The 27,610-nt window shown below is 41.4% G+C and overlaps 2 protein-coding genes and 1 long non-coding RNA gene across 4 annotated transcripts in view; 2 read left to right on the forward strand and 1 right to left on the reverse strand.

The window, feature by feature from the left end:
- LOC307181767 (uncharacterized protein) overlaps window positions 1–9,714 on the forward strand; it is a 624,007-nt gene extending 614,293 nt beyond the window's left edge. The window contains exon 7 of the transcript XR_013827030.1: window positions 7,811–9,714. The gene's annotated coding sequence lies outside the window, so the exon portion shown is untranslated. The remainder of the gene's footprint in view (window positions 1–7,810) is intronic.
- LOC307181768 overlaps window positions 1–27,610 on the reverse strand; it is a 212,859-nt gene that overhangs the window by 38,112 nt on the left and 147,137 nt on the right. The window lies entirely within an intron of this gene.
- On the forward strand, window positions 10,997–14,195 carry CLEC14A (C-type lectin domain containing 14A). Its single transcript, XM_079912583.1, has one exon. It carries the CDS (start codon window positions 11,022–11,024, stop codon window positions 12,492–12,494), a length of 1,473 nt encoding a protein of 490 aa, XP_079768709.1. The 5' UTR covers window positions 10,997–11,021; the 3' UTR covers window positions 12,495–14,195.

Raw genomic sequence — 27,610 nt, forward strand, 5'->3', positions numbered from 1 at the left:
GTAAACCCAAGTGTTTCAGTGGAGAGCCTGGGAGGAGAAGATGGAGTGTTAGATAATAAACCCATTCTAACCTTATCGCTACCCTGAGTTTTCATCCAGATGGATTAAGTATTCTCATTGTTCATCAAAGCCTGAATATCAGTTTTATACTGACTATGAAGTAGTATGAAAAAAAATTAGGAAATTTAATATATTTTATTTGGCCTTCTTTCTAGCATTTACTATTTTGTTTTCATTAAGCCACCCCAAGCTGAACTTAAGATGATTTCATTTTCTTTCATCATTTGATCTCCCCTTAAAGCCTCCTATGCTCTAATTATTAATATTGATGGGATGTCAGTAACTCAAAATACCCAAAGGATATTGGCCTCTAACACCTCTCTCATATTTCTGTGCTCTTTTAAAAGAATCCAGAGTATTCTCTTTAACAGTTTCAAAAACTGAAGAGAACAAATTTCCTGAATATAAACGTAGTCTCAACAATAAAAACATTGTATTCATTCCCTGTTGACTAAAATATATATATTTTATAGAAAAAGTATATATCTTTTATTTTATGTGTATCTATAAAATGTCTCAGATGGAGAAGATTTGGAGAGGGAAGATGGAAAGAATCTATTAGAGTCTGAGAATTAACAAAGGTAAATGTTATTTGTTCCAAGAGAGAGGCCGGCAAATTGAATTCTTATCCCTCATCTTTAAAGAGGGAAAAGACAGAGCTAATATTCTACAACATGACGAGAGAGTCCGAGAAAGGCCAGTGGGGTTGCCCTCTCACTTCTGGGTTGAGATCCCCAGGTGTAGCAAAGTCATGGTGTGTGTCTGAGCAAAAGGAGACCCAGCAGAGCCTCTACTGAATTCTCTCAGTACAGAGAGGGGGAGAAGATTTCCTGCTGTGCTGGTGAAGCCTTCTCTGTGCTGAAATCACCTTTCTTCACAGTCCTACTATTCCTCCAGGAGGCTTAGGAGTCAGTGGGGAGGGATTTACACAGCCTTTTCCCGGACCGAGAGTATTTCTGCTGGTTTTCCATGCCATTGGTCAGAAGACCCAGTAAGAGGTACACTGCACCCTCCCCCACGTCTCCCCCTCCTTGTTCTGAAGGCACATTCAGATACTAACCCAAGAGTGCTGCAGTCGTTCAAGACTACCCAACTTGTAATGGACAAAGCATTTCTAAATCCCTTCCCGGCTCCCCACTTGCATCTCCTTGGACTCAGGGTGACCCTGCTAAAGAGAAGACCAGGAAAATGATCAATAATTTTCAAGAGGATTCCCCAGTGAGATTTCCAATTAGCACCTACCCAATCACACAGAGAGTGTGTGAGGAAGGGTTATTACTAAACAATGACATATTCACAAATACATTTAAAACTGTGAATTCCTATGCTAAATATGAGATAGTGAAAGAAAGTTTGTACAAAGTATTCGACTCTTCCAATAACTGTAAAGCCAAATCCACAGTAAGACCATTCACAAAAGATATAATTTAGCAAAAATATACTAATAATGATCTTCTTTCATAGATGTGTGTGTGCGCTGTAACTGTAGGGTAGCAAGCAGCATTCTCCCTCTCTCCCCACTGTAATAAATCACGTCACGTTATGTGAATTCGGTACAAAACGAAGAGGTAGAGTACCAAAAAGATATATGACATCCAATTTTATTGAATAGACTTGCCTAAATCACTGCTATTTTAAAACAAAATTCCTGATGCTAAATCTGAAGGTCAAAAATCTTCTGAAGGTATCAGATTTGAAATGCCATATAATAGGAAGAATCAATCACATTTCTGGAATAGACAAGCCAATATAGAATCTGTTGTGCAGGGGCGTGTGAATTTATCCGATACACAGACCTTAAAATAGGCCAGATAGTAAGTCTGGCTAATAATAAGTTCAAGGTTCCTGCCTCTACAAGGTAAGGGCTAAGGTAACTGCTGATTATCCCTAGTACTTACAAAGTGACAACAGCTAAGCCTAATAGGATTTGAATTTAAGTAGCTGTGATTCTTTTCCCTGCCTCTTCCAGCTCTGCGAAGTGGAAATTCTGGAGGCACCAATAGAAAAGGCACACTTTCAGACTTAAGGCATGCCCTGGTGATCAAGCACACTTACCATACAAATCCTTCCAGACCAGATCAGAGCATGAAACTATGCACCACAGTAAGCTGTCCAGAGACCTAAATAAAAATGCTGGCCACTTTGTTATAATAAGAATTTCTTTAAAACAGGAATAGTAGTACTTCTGTTCAATTTATTAGGAGACACACTAACCAATGGGCCTGGAACTGCTGGCCCCACGGAATAATGATCTGATTCATGACAAAAAGCTAGAAAATTCCATGTGTTCAGTTAGTAATATACAGCACTTTTGCTAAATCACTGGCACTTTATGCATGAGCCTACACACACGTGAACCGTGTGTGTATGTGTGTGTGTGTGTGTGTGTGTTATTTCTTTAGTGCTTACTACAGACCAGCTACATTACTAGGGACCTGGGATAAATGCTGAAGAAAAGAGACATAACCGTTGCCTCCAAGAAAATACAGTCTAGTGGAGCAGTGCTTCTCAAACTTTTAACATGCATTCAGATCACCTGGGGATATCATTAGTATGCACTGTGTCTGGGGTAGTGCTGAGATTCTGTGTTTCTAACTATTCCCTTTTAATGCCAATGTTGCTGGCATTTGAGTAGTAAGGTACTGGAGGGCATAGATATTACATCCCACAAATAAACAATTATATGCTTACATTTGTGAAAAGTGATATGAAGGAAAAAGTGCAAGGATCCATGAGATCAAATAAAGTGGGGGACCCCACATATACTTCAGGGATTGGTGAGGGGTTGTTTAAGCCATAAGCTGAAGGAGTTTAGAATGTGGCAGACTAAGTTATTGAGACCTACTGTAGTGAATGCCACATGCACGTTTGGTGTCTTTGTGCCTGAAGGTATTTTCCTGTACACCAGAGTATGCATGACCTAGCTCAGGGATTGCTGGAAGTGCCTAAGGCCAAATACCCTGGAGCTACTTGCTTGAGGGACAGGAGTTTGTAAATAAATACAGCAGCTTCACCACCCATTGGTGGGACACACTTAGTTGGGTTTCATAGATTCTCAGGTGGTTCCCTGCAATATTGGCCCCTAGTTTCCCATAGCTATAACTCATATTAACTTCCCTGTCTCATTCCTTGCCAATGACTTCTGCCTCTCCTCCAAATAAATTAGTAGCTCCCAAATCCTTGTCTCAGGGTTTGCTTTTGAGGGAACCCAAATTAAGAAATCAACCCTTTCAAAGAAGACAACAAACAGTGATGAAATATACATGCACTCGTCTATGTCTATATCTGTACATACACACACACACACACACAACTAGGTTGAAGTCTAAGGGGGAAGAAAGAACACAGAAACCTAAAATGAGCACTGAGACTGCTTACTTTTGAGCTTGGATATTTGCCACAAATCCTGTTGATCTTGAACTTTTGTTTTTATAGCCTCATGGGGAGAGAAGAACAAATGTCTAAACCTGACCCCACCCCAGGAAACCTCCTACCAATCAGCTGAGCTACATCCTCAATGTCAGGGTAAACCAGAAGTAAAACTATCTCTCCTAATCTTAGAGAACTGCAACAGATGTTACCTTGGGATTGAACAGAGCAGGGAGGAAATAACCATAAGCTGGCCCTATTTCCTGATTCGGAAATGGCTTCATGGTTATTTGTAAAACTGTACATAAGTATTTATGTACACTTCTACACGTACATTTTACTCCACAATTTTTAAAGATGTAATTTTTTAAAAATCTAACAGACGAGAGGAATGATTTCGATAAAGGGAAATCGTGTAAGAATTATGAGATGTTTTGGAGGAACAGAGAACAGACCAGTGTGGCTGGACCATAATCAACAAGGGGGAGAATTGTGGTGGATTCAATCATACATTCATTTACTCACTTGTGACAAGCACTGCCTTATGGAGCTTACACTGAGTGAGAGACAGGCAAGGCAATCAAATAAATGAACATGATAATTGCTATGAAGAAAAAAAAAACACGTTGGTATCATAGAAAGAGACTGGGGCTAGAGAATTATTGGTGGGGAAATGAAGATTGGGTTGCCTTGAAAGATCTCACTTAGGTGCTGGCAACTGAACTGAGACCAGAGAGACAAGAGGATAAACTAGGAAGAGGCATAGGAGTCAATACTTTGTAGTTCTCGGTAAGGATTTGAGCTTTATTTTAGGAGCAACGGAGGTATATGCAGAAGAGAGACATAGTCAGACTAAGGTTCTTGAAGATCTTCCTGATGAGTCTATGAAGAATTGATTCCATGGGGTCCAGAATGATGCAGGCAGAACAGTGAGAAGACATTTGACAGGCGCCGACTAGGATGATCAAAGTGAAACATAAAACTACATCTATTCAAAGTATACTTTAGACTTAGAATTGAATATTCCTTAATATAACTCTGATAGAGACTCTGCCCCCAGAAGGAAATCACTAATCACTGAGTCCTATCTTTTTGGCTACAATGATTGAGCAAATGACTGGCATATTACTGAAGCTTGATCAATCAGAATCTTTTCTTGGGATTTTGCTCTGGAGCTAGAGGAGAAGGCTCTCCTTTAGTAGAATGTTATAAGGGTATAACATGAGGACTGCCAGTGGTCTTGTTCAGGTCCTTTGAAGAAAGACAGAAGGAAGCAGGAGAGGATGCAGCCATGAAGAGAGAAGAGAAAGGGAAAGAGATTAAGACAAATCCTGATGTGATTGAATCTCCTGGCTGCTGTGGTTTTGGCAGTATTCTATTCAACTATTGGAACTACTCCAGGATTTTCCCAGTTACGAATCATATAATTCCCTTTTGCATTTAGCTAATTTGAGTTGGATTTCTGTCAATTACAATTAAAAAAAAAAAAACCCTGACCCATATAAGAGGTGAGGAAGTTGGTGATGAGCATCTTAGGGGCTAGATGTACCATTTACTGAAATAATGAAAGCAAGTTGAGAACCTGGCTCAGGAGGCAGGAACCAAAGTTCTGTTTAGGAAATGGGAATTTGAAATACCTATGAGATATCAAATATTAAGTACATGGTGGATATACGAATTTAGAGCTTAGCTAAGAATGGAGTGTGGATACGTTTGGGCATCACTGACGTACAGATGATATCCGAAACCACAGGATGAGACGAGATGAGATTACATGAGAGAGAGTATCTAGTGGAAAGAGAAAAGGGCCCAGGAGTAGGACCTGAAAAACTCCAAATTCTATGGACCTGATCAGATAGATGCCAAACTTTAACTAAAGAAAAGATCTGCAATTCATGCACCATTCCCCCACCTCCATACAACTGTAGTTAAGTTTGTTTGCTGGATGATGTTAGCTAACCCTACAAGTTTCACCTTATTGTGATCGGTCAAAAAAAAAAAAGTCTAGGTGAGAGGTGTGTGTGTGTGTGTGCATGTGTGTGTGTAACTTTAAAGTAGTAAGGCTGATTTTCAAGTGTAGTTCATAAACTGGCTCTGTAGGCAATTGTGAAAAAATATCTGAGTAGTAAAATAAATATTTATACTTTAGAGCTTGGTAGGTATTTGGATTATAACAAGCCTTTTGTGTGCATGAGTCATTCTTCCATTATTTCTTGATTATAAACTTGGCAATGGTCGATGTACTAATTCTGTAATGGCCACCAGAGAATAATTTTCTATATTACCTCCAGGGCCCACGGGACATGATCAGCACTGCCTCTGTTTAGAGAGCAGTTTAAATGAAGGAGCTGAAACTTTAATGTTTTTTAAAGTTTCTTGTTTCTGTACTAAACCAAAAGACTACCTGTCATTGTGACATACATTTCTGAAATGACTGACTGTATATAAATGTATGCAGATGACTTAAAGACAATGCCACCTAAAAGAAGTCTTTACCTATTCAGGAGTATATGAATTTGTTAGGTTATGAGTCTATATGATCTGTTGGGTTAAGGGTCAAATCATATATCCTGATTTAGAACATGTACATAATGATGATTAGAAGTTGTGTTTTCAGAAAATAAAATTACCAAATTTTATCATTCGTTAAGCACTTCGTGGACACTTGAGACTTAGGATTTAAAATTTACTCAGTTAAAAATATAAAGATATTGGGGCTTCCCTGGTGGCGCTAGTGGTTGAGAGTCCGCCTGCCGATGCAGGAGACACGGGTTCGTGCCCCGGTCCGGGAAGATCCCACATGCTGCGAAGCGGCTGGGCCCATGAGCCATGGCCGCTGAGCCTGTGCTCCGCAACGGGAGAGGCCACAACAGTGAGAGGCCGCGTACCGCAAAAAAAAAAAAGAGTAACTTTAAAAAATATATATATATATAAAGATATTGATCATTGATCATTTTGTTAAGGTCCAGTATAGTTCTAAAAGGCAAAGAATCTTCACAATTCTTGGTCTCTAGCTTAGAATCGCTTCTGAACACCATGTTCTCCTGATGGAATGTTGTCTCCTTTTCAATTTTCTCTGAAGTATTTTTATATATCTTTGGTGAACTCAGAAATATGCTAAGGCCCAGATGTTGTTTTCTTTCAACTATAACAGAATTTATTCAGTGAGGATCGACAACTTTATAAATTTATGAGATTACTTGGGATGTGATTAGTGAAATTCTATCTTTCTCCATATTTGTTTCTGACATTTTAAAATTAATAATCAAATGAAAATGTGAACTAAACTTATTTTCCTTATATATTCTCTCTAGCTCTTTGGATGGGATAACCTTGTATAAATGAATGAACAAATAAATACCATACATGATTCTTAATAATAATACACAGATTGTCTGAAAAGTCTAGAAACATAGGAAAATATTTTATTTATTATGCTTTTTCAGATTAATAATTGGCTTAAATTTAGAAATGTGTTACCTGCAAAAGAATCTGGGGATCAAAGGGAAATATACTGACAATATTTCTTAAAAATATAGCTAGCATCTTAATTTTGTTTAGATTTTACATTTTGGAACTCAGCTACTCAGAGTCAGATTAATTGTAATTTTTTTTTTTTTTTTTTTTTTTGCGGTATGCGGGCCTCTCACTGCTGTGGCCTCTCCCGTTGCGGAGGACAGGCTCCGGACGCGCAGGCTCAGCGGCCATGGCTCACGGGCCCAGCCGCTCCGCGGCATGTGGGATCTTCCCGGACCGGGGCACAAACCCGTGTCCCCTGCATCGGCAGGTGGACTCTCAACCACTGTGCCACCAGGGAAGCCCTAATTGTAATTTTTGATTCATGTCATTGTCTCATCATTTGTCTAGATAAAGCCACTTTTCTTTATTTTGTTAATTATGTAATTATTGATTTTTTAATAATGGAATAACCACCTACAAAGCCACTATCCAAAACAAAAGCTAGGACTCTGACAACAGCCCACATCAAATACTATTTTTCCTACTAGTCCATCCTCCTCCTCCTCCCACCCACCCAAAGAATCCATCATCACCCATTGTTCCTTTTATCTCATTGTAGTAACTATTTTTTCCTAAAAAATACACAAATATATATTTAATAGTTTTTTTGTTAATTTTACAAAAAGAATATCAGAATCTGTATAATTTTTTGGAACTTTTGTCATTTAACATTGTATTGATAAGATTAATTCATATTGCTACTTGCAGCTATATTCCATTCATTTTGATTGCTGTACAATATTCATTGAGTGAATGTACCACAGGTTGTTTATCTATCATCTGTTGCTGAACCTTTGGATTCATTCTGGTTTTTAATATGAGCAGTGATGCTATCAACCTTCTTTTTTTTTTTTTGTGGTAGCGGGCCTCTCACTGTTGTGGCCTCTCCCGTTGTGGAGCACAAGCTCTGGACGCGCAGGCTCAGCGGCCATGGCTCACGGGCCCAGCCACTTCGCGGTATGTGGGATCTTCCCAGACTGGGGCATGAACCCGTGTCCCCTGCATCGGCAGGCAGACTCTCAACCACTGCGCCACCAGGGAAGCCCTCAACATCCTTTAATATATCTTCTCTTGTACGTGTGTAAGTTTCTCTTGAGTATATACCTGGGCATGAAGGTCATAATGGAGTAAAGAGTATGTAAGTGTTCAATTTTAGTTAAAAATAGCAAGCTTTTCCAACGTTGTTACTCTCATCTGTAACATATAAAAGAGACTGTGGATCCACAGCACTGTCAGCATTTCCAATATTTGGAATCCAGTGGAGATAAAATGGTATCCTATTATGATCATAATAGCATTATTTAAAAATAAAAACATTCTGGGGATAAGGTTTACTTTTGAGGTAATCAGAATGTTTTAGAAATAATAGAAGTGATGATTGCCTGACATGGAGAATGTATCAATACTAAATACCACTGAATTGTACACTTAAAATGGTTAATTTTATGTTATGTGAATTTTACCTCCGTTGGAGGAAAGAAAAAAAAAGGAACACAGGCTCTGGGTTCAGATGCCTGGGCTCATCCTTGCTCATTTGACCACAGGCCAACTACATACATGATCTCTAGATTTCAGTTTTCTTATCTGATAAATAGGCACATAAGTAACACTAACCTCCAACAGTAGCCATAAGCACTAAACCCACAACTGCCAGAATAAATATTCAATCAAGTGAGCTGTTAATAAAAAATAATAATAAGTAAAAGAGTAATAAAAACAAAAACATTCCTTCATTTCTAGTTTTCTCATGTATACTATACATTTCAAAATATGTTAGTGGTATATAAGAAGTCAGTACAAAGTAATTAATTACAAAATGATCTATGTGTTACTTTGAGCTAATTTTTTTTCTAACTCTTCTCTCACATCACTACAGGCATGGCCAGGACTGTAATATGCAGTCATTATGGCCATTATGGCCAGGTAGGATATCTCTTCTAATATCCTACCTCCCTATAGGCAGAATGCCAGGAGGGGAGATCATGTATTTACTTTAAGTTTTTCAAGCATTCATTCTTTCTTACTCTAGAAACCTCACCTCATTTCAAGTGATTTTTAAAATATCTAAGAGGTTTCCACTGACTGCTTAGATTTGTAGAAGGTTTTATTTTATTAAAATATGCAGTACCGCATAGACACATTTACAACATGTAGTCATTAGATTGCAAAGGTATATAGAGCTGGCCCAAGTAATTAGGTATTTTTAAAATCCATTTAATTAGATTTCTAGATTTTCATGTTCCTTTTTCATAAGTCATTAACTTAATTTAAATGCAGAGTCATGTTTAAGGTGATTCTCTGGCATCTGTAATGAAGGACTAATGAATGTCGTTTAAATTGGGAAACAGCAAGGGTGTAGGAGAGAAATCCTGCTGCAGAACTCCACAGTCAGCAAAAGCAGGGTAAGTGTGATGATGATTCCTGGTGTTTATTATCATCTGTTAAAATACATGGAATTTCCAAGAGGAAAAGAAGAGTGAGAGTAGTGGTGAAAATGAGGTAGGAGTGTACAGATGTGATCCTGAAACTTTCCTTCCCACCCATCCTCACTAACCTGAACAGTTCAATCCGTACAAGGGAGTTTAAAAGCGTGGTAGGCATTACCCGTGGAGTGGCAACTTTCATTCTGATTACAGATGTTTAAAAGCATCATGCATCATTAAGAGGGCTTAGCTGAAACCTTATGTATTTCTGATTGCAACTTATTTGGTCACTGTGAGCCAAAATAGATAATAATCTTCTAAAATGATGCATATTGTCTAAATTGCTAACAAGAAAATCGTTTCATAGACAGTGCAGTGTTTAACTTTCCTTCCTTTATTCACCTTTAATTCCTCACTGCTTCCAACTGAGTTGAAGTGTTTGTATTAAAACAAAACAGCCATTGGAACTGAAGAAATTGACTCACCTGTTTTTTAAGTTGCAGGGTATTTTTTTATGGTATACAACATGCAGTATAATGTAATAAATATTTTAATTTCTTAAGGCTATTGAACTCTTGTGTCCCTTAGAGGGGACTTCCAACTTACTGTTACAAATATTGGCACTTAATCGTAGAAGAAAATGACATTAAAATAGTTCAAGGATAAAATCACACGTGGGGTGCTTGTTCTCAAACAGGCCATGATCTCATTTAGATATTATCTATAAGCTTGAAGAAGTTATGAATCAATATAGCGGTAAGGAAACCTAACATAACAGTTAAGATCTGTGTCCATTATTTTTCATTTAGGCCTAGAAATACATTTCCTTTCCTGAATGAACCAATAAGGCCATTTCAAAGAGAAAGAAATGGAATCGAAAAACAAACGTGTTAAGGCGAGCATTGACTTCAGAAGCAGGCTCTCCCTTTTAATATACCGGAAAGGAACTGTAAATTCTTTGACCAGCAATTAGCACGCCTGGATCTCCTTCCACAGCACAGAGGAGCAGAGCCAGGAAGAAACTGGTGGTTACGTCGTGCTGCCTCTGGTGGCAAAGGGAGATGCTTCTACTTCTCACAAGGTTTTTTTCCCCCCAAAATCGCGAGACTGGCGAAGCCTGGAGCCTTCTACACATTGCTGTGAGGCCAACTCCACCACCGCTCCGGACGGAGCACAGTGGGCGCGCGTGGGCGCTCAGCAAGTTCCTCTTCTCCAGCCCTTCCTGCCAGTGTTCACCAAAGTGCTTTGGGATCTGAGGTTGTGAAACTCCCTGAGCAGGGAAAACGATACACTTCTTCCCAGTGGCGATTTTTCTTTCTTTTTCTCCTGCCCTAAACAGGGTGTTTGACCTTCTGGGCGACTGCGTTCCCTGTGCCCCGGCGCCAGCTGTGTTCCTGACCGCAGGGCTGCACGGGGCCTGGCAGAGCTCCGGACACATTTCCTGTTGAGGCCTAAGGGAGGGAAGCTGTTTGCTGCCAGAACCCTGACGGGAATTCTTGGAGATTGAGGGGATGGGCGCGGGGGACGGGTGGGGGGGCGGAGAGCCAGCTGTGGGGGCGGGGGGGCGGTGACCGCGCTCCTGGGACAGTTCCACGCCCTCGAGCGGGTCAGATCCAAGCTGGGAGCAGCCGCGGGCGCTGGGCCTCCAAGATGAGGCAGGCGCTCGCCCTGTGCCTTCTCTGGCAGACGTTCTGGCCCCGGCCCGGCAGTGGAGAGCACCCCACCGCCGACCGCGCGGGCTGCTCAGCTTCGGGGGCCTGCTACAGCCTGCACCACGCTACCTTCAAGCGGCAGGAGGCCGAGGAGGCCTGCAGCCTGCGCGGCGGGGCGCTCAGCACGGTGCGCGGGGACGCCGAGCTCCGCGCGGTGGTCGCGCTTTTACGGGCGGGCCCGGGGCCCGGAGGGGGCTCCAAAGACCTTCTCTTCTGGGTGGCGCTGGAGCGCAGGCGATCCAACTGCACCCTGGAGAATGAGCCGTTGCGGGGTTTCTCCTGGTTGTCCCCCGACGTCGGCGGGTCCGAAAGCGACACGCTGCAGTGGGTGGAGGAGCCCCAACGCTCCTGCACCGCTCGGAGCTGCGCGGGACTCCAGGCCACCCGGGGAATCGAGCCCGCAGGCTGGAAGGAGATGCGATGCCACCAGCGCGCCAACGGCTATCTGTGCAAGTACCAGTTCGAGGGCTTGTGCCCCGCACCACGCCCGGGGGCCGCTTCTGACTTGAGCTACCGCGCGCCTTTCCAGCTTTCCAGCGCGGCGCTGGACTTCAGTCCCCCCGGGACCGAGGTGAGTGCGCTCTGCCCCGGGCAGCTCTCCATCACGGCCACCTGCACCTCGGACGAGGTCGGCGCGCGCTGGGACGGGATACCCTCCGGGGCTGTGCTCTGTCCCTGTCCCGGAAGGTACCTCCGTGATGGCAAATGCGTGAAGCTCCTTGACTGCCTAGACGACTTGGGAGTCTTTGCTTGCGAGTGTGCTGCGGGCTTCGTGCTAGGGAAAGACGGACGCTCTTGTGTAACCAATGGGGAAGGACAGCCGGCCCCTGGGGGGACCAAGGTGCCCACCTGGCACCCGCCAGCCACTGCAGCCAGCCCCGTGTCGAAGGGAACCTGGTCACCCAGTGTCCGGGAGAAGCCAGGAGAGGTACCCCATGCCCCTGGACAAAGCAGTTCAGCAACATCTATTCCCGAGATTCCTCGGTGGGGAGCACAGGGCACAATATCTAGTCTTCAAATATCCCCTCAAACAGAGGCAAAGGCCGACATCAACTCTTCTGGAAGCGTGATTCCCAAGTTTAATTCCACGTCTTCCTCTGACAATCCCCAGGCTTTCGATTCTTCCACCGTGGTCTTCATACTTGTGAGCATAGCAGTAGTAGTGTTGGTGATATTGACCGTGACAGTGCTGGGGCTTTTCAAACTCTGCTTCCACAAGAGCCCTTCCCCTCGGCCAAGAAAGGGGCCTTTGGCTTCCCCGGGCATGGAGAGTGATGCTGAGGCCACTGCTCTGAGCTCCAGTTCTACACATTGCACAGACAATGGGGTGAAGGTCGGAGATTGTGGTCTGCGGGACAGAGTAGAGGGAGCCTCGTTGACGGGGTCCTCTCTTGGCTCTGGTGACACATAGGGAAATGGGACAGTGAGCACTTGCTGTGAGCAGTTTTTCACTTTCAGTGAAAAGGGAAAAGGAAAAGAGGAACTTACTTGTGGGACTGACAATTCCTAAAGAAATTCCCCTTCCCCTAAATTCCCTCTTCTCCACTGAGGAGCCACATCTGAACTGGACACTCCTTCCCTGAAGATGGAGGAAGTGGAAGTGCCTAAGGGTGGTAGTGCGGGGCCTGGATCCTACTGGGGAGAGGTATTTTCTTGTGTTTATTCTGGGGAATTTGGAGAGGTGATTGAACTTTTCAGGACATTGGCAGCAAATATACAATGTTTTTTTAATTTTATTTTTTACCAAATGGAAAGGAAAACTTCTGTCTACATTGTTCAGGCTGGGAGTGTATTGGTTTGAAATTCCCAGGCAAAAAATAAAGGATGTTGATAACCCAGACTCAAATATCATTGGTTTCCTGGAGGAGTAATTATTCAGGAAGAACTGCCGAGGGGCATGTTGGGAATAGGAACAAGAGCACCTCCTGCTTTTAGGCGGAGCGGGAAAGTCCTTGGAATGAGGAGTAGATCTTTAAGAACTTTTTCCTTGGTTCTTTTATACATTACTTTCGAAGTCATTGTTACTTGTGTGCCCTGCTATAAATCCAAACTGTAGTGTTGCCAGAGTTGCTGACTCTGGAAGCAAATTATAGTTGACCACCAATTCAAGTGTTGACTGCGTGTCCTTGCTTAAGGAAACAAATGATTTGTGTTTTCCTCTTCAGTGTCTCTGCTGTCCAGTGTAATGACCTCCCCAACCATACAGCCGTCTCCTAAACATCAGGATGCTGATCCTCACTTCCAGTTATGGCGAGGTTAATTTTCAATTAAAACAGTAATGCTGAGTACTAATTTGAAACCTTCTGGGTACATTAAAGCAAAAGTAAGCTGGATCTCCTCCAAAGTTGCTAGGTTCTTGTGCACTGTTTAACCCATGGAAAAATGTGCATTCCAAACGATTTTCTTCCCCCCCACCACCCTTAATAAAAATGTGTGCAGTGACCATACCTGCCCATCCTGGAATAATTACCAGTTCACAAGGTTCTACATGGGCAAAGGCATTAGGTAAACAGCTTTCCATAGGAATTAAAAGTATAAGAAATAAGTGGAAAGTACAAATATCTATCATCCCGTTATGACTTGGGGTATTAGAAAGTTATCTAAATTGAGCATTCTTCTAAAAAACAATTAAGACATAATAATAATCACTTTCTAGTGGGACTGAGACCCCCTAGAAAATATCCCACTTCTATTAATACGCTAACACTTTAAAACTAAATGCTTGTGGGTTGATGCATGGATAGAGATAGAGAAACAAGCTGAGTAACCAGGGAGATTGGAAACAAGAAGAAGTTTACACTATTATTTTCATAAAATCATTTTGATGTTATTGAGTATATAATGTATTGTATATATATATTATATAGGGTATTGTAACATTAAAGGAATAAAGTATTAGGTGATTTGCTTCATATACTAAATATATGTCTAAATAGTTAAATTTAAATAAAATCACAAGTGAATTAGAATTAACAACATTCAAAGGAATTTTACGTAAAGTCATTTCACAAACAAAACTAAAATCAGGTAAGTAAATGGCTTACCCAGTGTCCCCAGCTTGTTAGAGTGTGTCTCAGTCCACCTCAGTTACGGTGTTAATCTTTGCTGTTTACCGTATGACCTCTCCATAGAGAAGGTACCTATTTGAATAGAATATATGGTACTTTCTTTTGTAAGTTGAAAAATAGCCTATCTGTAACTGAACTGAACTGTAAATTATCTATATCTAGAATTATCTAGAAGTATTTATATCTATCTCTGTGTATGTGTGTACACATACTTTGTCTTAAGGTAGGGTGCCCTTGTATCATTGTTACAGTACAATAGAGCAGGGGTCCCCAACCCCTGGGCCATGGACTGCTACCAGTCCATGGCCTGTTAGGAACTGGGCCACACAGCAGGAGGTGAGTGGCAGGCAAGCGAGCGAAGCTTCATCTGTATTTACAGCCGCTCCCCATCGCTGGCATTACTGCCTGAGCTCCGCCTCCTGTCAGATCAGCAGCAGCATTAGATTCTCATAGGAGCTTGAACCCTACTGTGAACTGCGCATGCGAGGGATCTAGGTTGCGCGCTTCTTATGAGAATCTAATGCCTGATGATCTGAGGTGGAGCTGAGGCAGTGATGCTAGTGCTGGAGAGCAGCTGCAAATACAGATTATCACTAGCAGAGAGGTTTGACTGCACAGAGACCATAATAAATCAATTGCTTGCAGACTCATATCAAAACCCTATTAGTGAGTGGCAAGTGAAAACAAGCTCAGGGCTCACACTGATTCTGCATTATGGTGAGTTGCATAGTTATTTCATTATATATTACAATGTAATAATAATAGAAATAAAGTGCACAATAAATGTAATGGGCTTGAATCATCCTGAAACCATCTCCCCACCCCCGGTCCATGGAAAAATTGTCGTCCACGAAACCAGTCACTGGTGCCAAAAAGGTTGGGGACGGCTGCACCATTAACTTATTGTGCAAGATGCCACTGGTGGCGTTACAAATCTTGGGGTCCAAATGCCCTAGTGAAGAACAAATAGGTGTCAGCTCAATTACTTAACTACTCTTCCCTGTTATTTCCCCATGTAAGTAGATCAGGAAAGAATTACAGAAAACTGTGTTTTCACATCTGACTTCCTGACAGATAGCAATTGCAGACCAGGCTCTGTATAATTTCCTTTGATTTCTGGCTGTGACGTTTTTCATAAAAGTTTGAATCCATGGCAGAATCAGGCTAGCCAACCATGATCTCTTAAGAGCTATCAGGTCAGTGTTCTTCCTCTGAATACTTCTCTACTATCGCTTCTTCATTATTTCTCCAACCTCTTTGAGGTTTATCCCTTTCTTACTTAAAACCCTTTGCCCCTGCACTCATCTCATAGCTGCCTGTTCAGTCATTTCCTTAAAAGGAAAACTTGGAACCTAAGTTACAGTCTTTCTCTCTAGCCTAAGTCCTGCTATCATCTTACACAATCTCCAGGTCCTCCTGTATGACTCTTTCAATGCCTGTGCATTGCAGTTCCTCGACTTCCTCACTGCTAATGAGCTCCACTGTATTTCAGCCTCCACCTTAGCCTTTCAGATGTTTCTGAAACTGCTCTACATCTGAAATCACAAATTCAGACATTTGTGTCTGTGCACGCACTTGTTAAGAGATCTACTAAATCAGTCTTTAGAGACTGGGCTTTGAAATCTCTCTATATAGATATGTTTTAACTTCAACCAGGTAATTCTGATATTAAATAAAGTTTACAAACCATTCTATGCAATTGTATGTATATACCTCAATACAAAAGTTTAATATTCTCTTCTCTCCATTCCCACTATCTGGCAGTGTCTGGAGCATAGTGGGTGCTTAATCAATGAGCAGAAGTACAGTTTTTTTATTTCAGCAAGTCTCAAAGGGATATTGAAGTGTCCTGTTGTAGCCATGTCCTCTTGACAGTTTTGCTATAGTCTTGTTCTTCCACTTCTATGACACTTTTGCTTAAGCTCATCCAGAATAGGATGAAGAAGAACAACTGTAAAGCTATGAAAAATGGTGAGGGGAGAGGTGATAAGAGCATGTCCCTCATTTAAAAGCATATTGTAGTGGTTAAGCCCCTTGTGGTGGGAGAAATTCTGAGCTATTAACAGAAATTTTCTCTTTACTACCTATTTCCCTAGAGGACCCCTTCTAGGACTCCCCCTTTTATTGAGTCAGTGATATTTTTATCACTAAAAGAGGCTGTTAGTTTAAGAGCAAAAAGTCAAATCATTGCTTTTGAATTTCAAAATAGGTTTTTGACATTCATATCAGAGAGAAGATCTTGAAAACCAAGGCATATTTTTCTGTTTCTGTTTTTTTATCTGTTTGTCTTCATACAATAAAATGCAGATACAGAGAGTTACACAAAACAAACCTATAGCTTGGTGAGTTATTATAAGGGGAACACCCTGTAACCATCACACCCCCAGGGTCAAGAACAGAACTTTGCCAGCCACCTCAGGAGCCTTTCCCTGTGTCCCGTCCCAATCACGGCCCCTTCCTCAATTCAAAAGTAGCCTCTATTTTGATATTTGTAGAAATCATTTTCTTACATTTGTATGGTTGTATTATGCAAGTGTGCATCCTTTGACATTGTGTTTTAATCTTGCACAATTTATCTTTTTATTTTAATGTTTTTAATTTAAGATTTTCCATTCTGAAATTTCAGACTTACAAAATTGTTACAAAAATAGAAAAATTTCTAAATACCCTTTACCACGATTCCACAAATGTTAACATCTTACATAGCTACCATACTATTATCAAAATCAGGAAATTGCCATTGATATAATGCTATTACATATATATGTAAAACCTACATATATATGATAAATATCTTGAAAATCACTTCATATCATTAGTTCATATAGATTTTCCTTACTCCTTGTTACAGCTTCATGGTATTCCATTAGAGGGGATGTACCATGTTATATGCACATCCTATGTATGTTAAAAATATTTTTATTGGAATATAGTTGATTTACAACACTGTGTTATTTTCAGGTGTACAGAAAAATGAATCCGTTACACATATACATATATCCATTCTTTTTAAGACTCTTTTTCAATATGGATTATTACAGAGTATTGAGTAGCGTTCCCTGTGCTATATAACAGGTCCTCATTAGTTATCTATTTTATATATAGTAGTGTGTATATGTCAATCTCAATCTCCTAATTTATCCCTCCCCTCCTTCCCCCTGGTAAACATAAGTTTGTTTTCTATATCTGTAACTCTATTTCTGTTAGATTATCATACTAAGTGAAGTCAGACAGAGAAAGACAAATGCCATATGATATTACTTATATGTGGAATGCTATGTATTTTTTAACTTTATATTTTGAAGTATCTTTTGATCTACAGATATGCTCCCTTTCCATCCCATTCCTTCTTATAATTTTCATATTGAATAATTTGGGGTGTTTGACCTATAAAGATTGCCACAGTCTACTGATTTCATACTCATGATGCAGTCTGACATTTTCCTCTGTCTCCTGTATTTCCTGAAAATTGGTACTTAGATTTAGAGGCTTGAACAGACTTATTTGTCATACCTTTGACAAGACTATAGGTTGCGGTATGTTTTTTTAACGAGAGCACATAATGACTGTTTTTTACTATTAGCAGCCATTGATGCTTAAAGCTTAGATACATTAATTCATTGGGATTACAAAGTGGTGCTATTTGTTTTCATGAATTACCTGGGCAATTTTATAAGGGGAGACTTCCCTTCATTTACTAGTTGGTTATCAAATTATACATTTCATATGTAAGAAAGGCAGTATACTTATTTCTTATATTTATCAATTTTTAGATAATTAATTTTCCCTATAATCCTCAAAAGATTATCAATTATATTTTTTACTATTAATATAAATTTACAGGATTAGACATATTTGATGGGTTCCAATCAATTGCAATTCATATCTTTACTGAAGCTTAAAGTATCCTATCTTTGGCCAGCGAGAGCTTCCTAAGTTGACTCCTGAGTCCTTCTGACATGATTCTAGTGTCCTTTGATGATTTCCTTGCCATCTGGTATTACAAGACTTTCCAGGCTCATTATATATCTTTCCTGCCTCAGATCTGGAATTAGCCATTTCTCCAGGGATTCCTGGTTTCTCTTAATGGAAGATGATATTTCAAGACTGCAATCTGGGCTCTAAGGATTCCACTGCTATAGAATTGGTCATTGCTTCTAGGCCTTCTCAGAGCAAAGATCTAGAAAATATAATGATTCCTGAAATAATAGAATTCTACCAGCAAGAGACAGAAAAAATATGTAGAAGTGAAAGAGAGGTATACAGCTAAGTGTCCCTAAGTGGACATTTGCTCACCTTCTCACTGGACATAAGCACTGGGGGTGGGGGATATGGTGATAGAAACTGGACAGATTGGGGGATAATGAGTATGAAGTGAATTGATAACTTCCTAGGGCATGGCCCAGGGAAACTGAAAACCTCTTAGAGACACCACAGTCAAACCTGGTGCTAATGTTGTAGAACAGCAATGTGTAAGGGAGGTATCTAGGTGGGTAGACCTGAGGGATGCATTATAGAATGGTGTGAGAGAGAAGCTAAGATTTCTTTTGTCTGAGAGTGGGCCTGTGGATCTTGTGAAACCTTAGGGTTGGAGCAATCATGATACTGAATAACCTGAATAGACCCAACACACAAAAATCAAAGGAGAACTTGTACCTTAACATCCACAGATGTAGATATCCAAAAAGCACTGGAGATTGTATGTCCCACTGTAAACTAGGCTGGACAGATCTAGTGACCATAGGACTAAGCATCCATCCCCCAATTCTAGGGCAATATGTATACTTCCTAGAACTTAGGTTATCCCCATGGATACGTGAAGAAATGAGGGGAGAGAATCCTAGCGTGACCAGTTAACCAAGACACACTAATAAAAATCAGAAATAACTGAATTTACCTTAATGGAGCAGGATTAAGTTTCCTGTCATCAACAGAAATGGAGTTCAAGAACTGAGTTCTGCTACTGAGAAATAAAGAAACTTCTATTTGTATGTACATTTTATTAGTTGTTTTCTTAGAAAAAAAATTGTACATGCTTTTAGCTTTTTAAAATAGAGGTACTGTTAACTGCCTCATAAAATTGTTATGAGAAAATGAATATAGAGATGTATAACAGTGACCTGGAGTAGAGTAAGCACTCATCAAATGACCTATTGGCAGACTGAGGAGGGAAGCTATGAAATACCCTCATCGTGATATTTATAAACCACTCAGACCACACCTATTCAGGGCTTTAGGAAGTCTTACTTACGTCGTTATAAACTAGCAAACGTAATTCAAGAGTGCTGAGAACCAGAAAACGAGCCTACTGGTCTCTAACTCTGAAAAAAAAAAAGGCACTTAAATATGTCCAAGGATAGCAAATGACGTGCATAAGATAAACATATTTTTGTTCATTTTGCCAAGACTGCTAACTTGTTAACATGATACGAGGATATGATGGGAGCTAGTAGTAATCCTCATAATTTTAAAAATGATCCGTTTCCAGTTCTCACATTTCTCTCTTTCAAGTGGCAGAGCTGGGAGCATGGAGTGTCAGCCAATGGCTACTGGATGGGCAGATACTTAAAGTGACCAGAAATCCTCTTTCTGAGAGCCTTGGGTAGGAACATGTCCTTTAAGTGAGCCACCTCAGTAGGTAGGTTTTCCTAGAATTACAGCGTCTCAGGAGGCAGTGATTATAGTTTAGCGCCTGGACGAGATGCAGATGGCCTGACTGTACAGTGCTGGGATTGTGGGCCCATCAACAGTGTCCAGAGTGTCTGTTTGGCCGACCCCATTATTACCAGGGCACTGTGCTTGGTTTAAAGTATTTTCTTTCCTTCTCCTCCCCTCATCAACATGTATAGAAAGCTCTTAAAAATGATAAACCATAAACAAACTCCTTTACATTCTTTTTGCAAGAAAGTCGAATATAAATTGAGAAGAACAAAGCAAAATAATTCCAGATTTCTCTGATATGTTGTAATATCCATATAGTAATACTTTTTTATAAACCTATAATTTCCACACAGCAACTTTTTGTAGAAAACAATATTTTTACATGTACTATCATGTTTTATTTATTCTCACATAATCCCTGTGGAAATGGGGAGGGATAGATGAGTAGAAATCTGCAGTGTCTGTGACAGTTCTTCCTAAGCTGAGACTTGACAAAGTATTGCAACTGTTATCATATAGCAGATCTGCCAGATTTTTCATTTTAACAAGATCGTCTTGCTTGAAAAGGTAAGAAGTTAAGGAGTTTTGTATGGATTAAAATTTCTATGTTCCTAAGGCTGAGCCACATCTGACTGAGCTTTTCAGATTTATGTGAAAGCCAAGTCAGGATTAAAACTTCTTTTACACGCTTCTCCCGTATTTGGCAGGGGACTCAAGAGTCATGGACCAATGCTGGGAAATCCTTGCTCTCAGATGTTATGGTCTGGACATTCCTCTCAATCATTTGAGACTGTCTCATTTTCCTCTCTGCACTGGTCTTCCCTTTAGACTATTCATCCATTAAGCCCGCCCCATCCTAAATCACTACCACAAACAGAAGGCTTATCACTCTGCTTTTCTCTTTTTTTTTTTTTAATATCAAGGGTTTTTTTGTTTTGTTTATTTATTTATTTATGGCTGTGTTGGGTCTTTGTTTCTGTGCGAGGGCTTTCTCTAGTTGTGGCAAGCGGGGGCCACGCTTCATCGCAGTGCGCGGGCCTCTCACTATCGCGGCCTCTCTCATTGTGGAGCACAGGCTCCTGACGCGCAGGCTCAGTAATTGTGGCTCACGGGCCCAGTTGCTCCGCGGCATGTGGGATCCTCCCAGACCAGGGCTCGAACCCATGTCCCCTGCATTGGCAGGCAGATTCTCAACCACTGCGCCACCAGGTAAGCCCCCTCTGCTTTTCCCTTTTACTCTTCATCTCTCTCCTCCTGGTGAGTTACCCCAGCCTGTTAGCAACTTTACCTTCCTAAGGCTCCACTGCATCATTCAACTCTGCAGCTCAAAAGGATCCCAGGCTTCCCCATTGAAGTCCACGCTCCTGAACCTCACCCAGGGCCCTCCAAGACCTTACTTATCAGGTTGTCTCATGTTGTACCCTGGGTTTTTGCCAAACTGAATTACTCAGTGTTGCTTTATTACAGCTCCATAATTTTAACACGAATTTCTTCTATCAATACCTGGAACGCCAACCATTACCAGCTGGCATGCTGAAATGTGTCCATACTACAAATCCCAGTTTAAATGCTACCTCCTCCAAGATATTTTCTCCAGTCACCTCAGACTCAAACCAATTCTCTGAAATCTCTCATCACTTTATTTGAATCATTCTTATTATAGCTACTGGCATCCATGTTTTTCATCATCTCTACTGTATTGCATGCTGTTGAAGTGAGGAACTACACCTCACATGTTTTGTAAAAAACAAATTGCCTTTACATTGCAAGCTATAAATAGATGTTTTCTAAATGAATTCTAATTAGGCAGAAATGATAATAAATTTGTTTAAATGAATATTAACTTTATACTGAATAATCAAGTTTCTACAGTTTTTAAATCCTTAAAAATAATTTAGTAACTATATTATGCACTATTATTTACTAAAAGCTCTCCTGGATTCCTTAGACAAGTTTTCACTTCATGATATGTACGCATTAACCTAGACAACTTTGAGACAAAGTTCTTTGATCTGTATCCCTGAAAGTCTAACTTTCTTTGTATCCACACATACCCTCCTGCATGGTTAAGAACTGAGACACTTTTTCTCCCCGGACCATGTCTTTTCTTCCAAAGATGTGCCTAAATAAGACAGCCAGAGGGGATGTTTCTCTTAAAATCCTCCAACACCTGCCTGCTCCCCCTACCCTGCTCAACGCCCCCCTCTCTGAAGATCAGTGTCAGATGTCCTGACAGCTCAAAACAGCAGTTGGATTTTCTGGAATGCCATTGTTTGGGGGAGTAAAGGTGGAGAGAAATCCAAGGCAGGCAGTGAGCCCGAAGCTAGAGGATACATGGCAGTGGGCTTGGTCCCTGGGGATGAAATTGCCTGGTAGAAGGAACTAGCCCACGGGACAGTCCCCCAGCTGTAACGTGGGGAGAAGAGGGGGTCTCTGGACACACAGGTTTCACTGCTCATGAGTCTATGGAGCTAGGATTTTTAGTGCTTCCAGCCAACACCACCAATCCAGACTCAACAGATCTGTGATCCAATGGTTAGAAAAGAGGGAAAAATACAAATTAAATTTAAAATAATTTACACATCTGTAGTCTGTTTGCTCTTACCCAAAGCCTCCCCTATTACTATTCTCTTCTTGGTAGCCCATGTCACCGTCCTTATGTCCCTTGTTTCATTTCTTGAACCCAAAGACAGACCTACAGACTGGAATTGGAAGCAAGTGAGGAGAATGCTGGATAGATATTTCCAGGCCTCCAAAGCTGAAGGCAGACCTCTGCGCTCATTGAGACTGCCTTTTGGTCTCAATGCCAGAACTGCAGGTAGCAAGTGAGGTAGCAATGGCTCTAAGTGTCCACAGTCAGACCCTCCTGTCCAGGCCAACAGGCTAGTATCTTTGCAAATGAGCTATTTTCAGAGTGTGATCTGATTCAGAATTCCTCCTGCTTCTGCAGAGCTCTACCTCCTCTCTTACTCTGAGGCAAGATTGATAGGATTAAGAGCACGTAGTTCTCTCCTTTTCACTTTTTTAGTAAATTAATCAATTTGTCTGTATTCATCATCTATATCACCTTTAATATATAAGTCCTGTAAGGGCAGAGACCACGTCTGACTGTTTTTTTCCCATGTCTACAGTGTCTGGCATGTAAATGGTACTAATCCCTTATTGAATAACTGGAGGAATAGGTAGATGGTTTGAAATGCAGCTAAAGGGCAGGGTTGGTGGGCAGAGACACATTTGCTGATCTTTTCTGAATACATATATGCATGTGACTATATACACCGATGTACACACACAGATACACACATCTTTTATCTCTTTACACGTTGCCTATGTGCCTCTGCTCTAGCCCTCTGCACTTCCAACCACACCTTTCTCTCAGGGATGCATTCCTTCTACCACTCTCTAGCCCTCCAGCTCTCCTCTACCTTGCCCTCCCTTTGGGTGATCTGACATCTTCCACCCCATTATTATACATTAGCCCTTACAGACAGTCCAGGAGCTCCACTGACACAGGAAGAGTCTACAAGAGAGCAAGGCCCACTTTTCAACTGTATTGAGGACTTGTCCTGCATATCTCATAACATATGCTGGAAAATATCAAAGCTGAGCAGAGGTCTGTTCAGGTCTTGCCTGACCCCAGACCTGGCTCCTGAGGCTGTATCTTCATACTGACAACACCTGCTCTCGGGGCCCAGCTGCCTGCTCAGCTCCCCACATAGATTTCCTCCCCTGGCGTAGATACAACATGCCTCAAATTCAGCTCGTCACAGGTGCCTTTTGTAACATCGATCTCTTTAATGACACAACTCTCATTCCAGAATTCCCATCTGGAACCATCAGTTGCTCTTTTTCAATCCATTTTTTTCCTTTAATCTTTATATTCTCTGTCATCAGTTCCTGTTGCGCCTCCCTTTGACTTGTCCATTAGATTTGCCCTTTTGTGTTGAGGTCCACCATTGCCATCCCAACCTAGGTTTTCATCACCATAGTCCTCACTTACTCATCTTTAATATTTATATCTAAACTCACTTGGCAAACAAGTTTAAACTTTCTATGGCTCCCCTTTGAAAAACAAAAACAGCTTATGCTTCTCATTTTCTAGCACACGAAAACCCAAAAATCCATGACTGACTTCTCAAAATCTGGTCCCACCCTATGTACTGGTCTAATCTTATGTCCCAAGATCCCTCAAGACACCCATCAGGCCTGCCTCACAGTTATCCAGGAAAAGAACAAAAACCTATTAAGCACGTACTTTGTGCCAGGCCCAGTGATCGGCACTGGAGATAAGGCAGAATCCAAGACAGACATGATCCCTGTGCTCATACACCCTACAATCTACCTCAGGATTTTCTCCCTTCTTGAGTCTGCCAATAGTGCGCTGCCACTTAACATTTATGCACATACCATCATATTGCTGACTTATTCATATATTCAACCAGAGAGTATTTATTAACCACGTCATGGGATAGGGCACCGTCCTAAGCAGGTGGAAACTTCAAGTCTGCGAGTTAGAGATTACGTCGCCAGTAGAGACCCAGCACAATGCCTAGAGGTGGGTAAGTAGTCCATAACCCTTTTTTTTTTTTTTTTTTTTTTTTTGCGGTACGCGGGCCTCTCACTGTTGTGGCTTCTCCCGTTGTGGAACACAAGCTCCGGACGCGCAGGCTCAGCGGCCATGGCTCACGGGCCCAGCCGCTCCGCGGCATGTGGGATCTTCCCGGACCGAGGCACGAACCCGTGTCCCCTGCATCGGCAGGCGGACTCTCAACCACTGTGCCACCAGGGAAGCCCGAGTCCATAACCCTTTTTAAATGAATGACTCACATAATAAAAGGTTATAAACATTGAGCAATCAGAATTTAGAGGAGAGAGAGAGCAGAATGTTGAGGAGTTTGCAGAAGGCTGTGCTTTGGAGGATGTGTGGGCCGTGCACAGACTGAGAAGTGGGAGGAGGGCATTCCAAGCAAGCGCGGCACTGGAATGTGAGGCAAAGAAGTGGGACCCACTGCCCGCCCCTCCCGACACACACACATCTGCTCCTGTTGTTTCCATAGCGATGGAGCATACACAGCCCTTCTAGCCCTTGAACCAGGACTACCCATGCACTTATGTTCTCATCCATAAAATGTGAGCAGAAAGAATGTGTACGGTGTCCACATCATCTGCTGTAAAATTCAGAATAGGATAGATTATGTTGTGGAATAAACAGCACAGTTTTATTTCTTGCTCACAAAAGTCCGCTGCAAGCCCAGGGGACTTCTTCACATTCATTCAGGATTCCCGCAGGTTTCCATCTTGTCACATTTCCACATCAACGTGTTTTGTGGTCATTGTGGCAAGGGGAGCAAGGGATGGAGAACCAAGCCCCAGCAATGAACACCTCGGCACTCAGGTGACTCGTGCCACACTGGCTCCTATCGCTTTGGTCAACACTGGTCACGTGGCTGTGCCTAGTCACAGAAAGTGAAGAAGTGTAACCTTCCGTGTGCCCATAAATAGAAAAGAACTGGATACTGGTAAATATTGTTATGTCTGTTACACTTAACACAAAATGAAACTGCATGTCATAGACTTAATCTCTACTTTCTGAAGGCTGAGACACGTACGTGTGCTGACCAGTCTTTGACCATAAAAATGAGGAAAATGCCCTAGGGGATGGTGGAAACACAAGATGAAAGGAACCGGAGCCCCTGAATGATTTCATGGAGAAGAGCCATTACACCAGCCTGGAACTCCCACTTCCCGACTATCGTGGAAGAGAGAAATAAAATTCTATCAGGTTCAAGCCCCTGTGTCTTGAAGTCTCTCACTTTCAGTAGCTTAGCCTAAATTCCAACTAATCCAGGAAGAGTCTAGAGAGACAATGGCCTTGACTGGATTTAGGATTTGTGTAAGGGAATAGCACTGTGGCATTAAAATAGACAAAAGGAATATCAACACACATCTGGTTGTTTCCAACCCAATAATAAACTTTGAGCTAGCAGGAACTAAAACACAGAAGACACTTCTTTTGTGGTTTCTTCAAGATCTAGCATATTTCTACATTCAGAGGGTATTCTTTTGTAGATAGCTGTTGGCTGATTGATAAGAAGAAGAAACCAAAATATGAGAAATCAAAACTCTATATCCAGCTATACCAAAGTCAGTAGAATCTCTGAAATGCATCACGTAGCCTCCAAACTGAGAAGGACAGGTACCACCTTGAAACAGAAAAATGTTTAGAAGGTCTGTCTTCTAATGGAAAAGGAAGTAATACTTCAGTGAAAACATCCATTGCCCCATTGCTCCTCCAAATGCGCAATGTGAAATGGCTTTAACCTTTTAAACCAAAGAGAAAAAGAGCATGACTTCATGGGAGACAGTGTGGTTTGCTAAGTCTTAGTTTATTTATATTATTATTATTATTTCTTTTGCTTTGTGCTTAAGTTGGAACAATAGAGAGTGGTTAAGGATTCTCAATGAAGATATGTGTTTCTTTTGCTTTTTCCTCACAAGTAACTTTCTTTTCCCCTCTGTTTCCAGGATGACTAGGGAAGGTATTTGTTTCAACAAGTAAGGTCATAATTATACCCAACAATTTTCTCATACTCCATTTAAACATGGAAAAGCTCTACCTGTTGGTCCATTAGAAATATTATATTAAAAGTTTTAACGTTACAGCAATAATTAAGCAAAATACAATTCTCTTCTTACTCATGATTAACTGAAATATGCATCCACCGTAAGAGGACTAATAGCCTGATCTCATATCCAGATAAATGTCAGCGTGAAATGATAGCTTTAAAGAGGCTGCATGAAACAATCTAAAACAAAATGCAAAATTAGAGAATTGGGAAAATAATTTGGGGAAAAGTAAAAACGAACATGATGATAAAAAATGTATTTATAACCTGAGAAACTCATAATGAGATATTTAATTTATTTTAATCTGATCATTACCCAATTTTTCTATTAAGTTGGCTCTATGAACATTTATTTCATTCAACTCAAAACATGTGCATGGTGAAATCATTATAAATATGTCTTTAAGCAAAATCAGTGCAGGGACAGCACGGGTCCGAGGACAGTCTTGCCCCTGCAGCGCTGGAACAGGGGAGCTGACGGTAGGAGAGGCAGTTCCAGTGTGGCTGGGAAGAAAGCTGTGGTGGCGCTGGCTAAGGTGTGCACCTGACACCTGGAAATCAGAGCTGGATCTTGGGAAGCTTCGAATTCTAGTCCTTAACTCTGACCAACTGTGGGGCTTTGGTGTTGAGATACGAGAGGACGAAACTCACCCAGTTCTGAACCAAGTCAAGCAGGAAGAGGAAATCAGAAAATTATTTCGTTTTAAACTAGTAAAAGATAGACTTGAGAACAGAGCTTAAATGTGTAGGCACCATGGCCCTGCAAATACGGAACCCAGAATTAGACAACCCCTGCCCCATGACCCCCAGTCAGAAGCACAACTGCAGGCCCTCCACAGCAGAGCCTAACCCTGCACACTTGGGTGGGGGAGGAGAAGCAATGCAGAATGTGCATGCCCTGGGACAGAGCCCTAGGCAAAAGAGGGGCTGAGGGCTGAACCCTCACACCTAGTTCCTCTCCAAACTCATAATCAACTCACTGTGCCTCCAAGTGGGCAGTATCAGTCAGCAGCCAGGAGGAAAAATTCCCTCATCAAAGAACTGAGAGCAGTGAAGAAATGACCCCTCCCAAGGTAAGTCACTTCAGCTTTATAAACCTGAGGTTCCCATCTGTGAACTGATATCTCCAGTGTATCTTTTAGCTCTAATATTTATGATTTTAAAAAGCCTTT

The sequence above is a fragment of the Stenella coeruleoalba genome (genome assembly GCF_951394435.1).
Source record: "Stenella coeruleoalba genome assembly, chromosome: 2".
Classification (NCBI taxonomy): domain Eukaryota; kingdom Metazoa; phylum Chordata; class Mammalia; order Artiodactyla; family Delphinidae; genus Stenella; species Stenella coeruleoalba.

Coding starts and splice junctions, on each gene's coding strand:
- CLEC14A (XM_079912583.1), top strand. CDS start 11,022: ATGAGGCAGGCGCTCGCCCTGTGCCTTCTCTGGCAGACGTTCTGGCCC.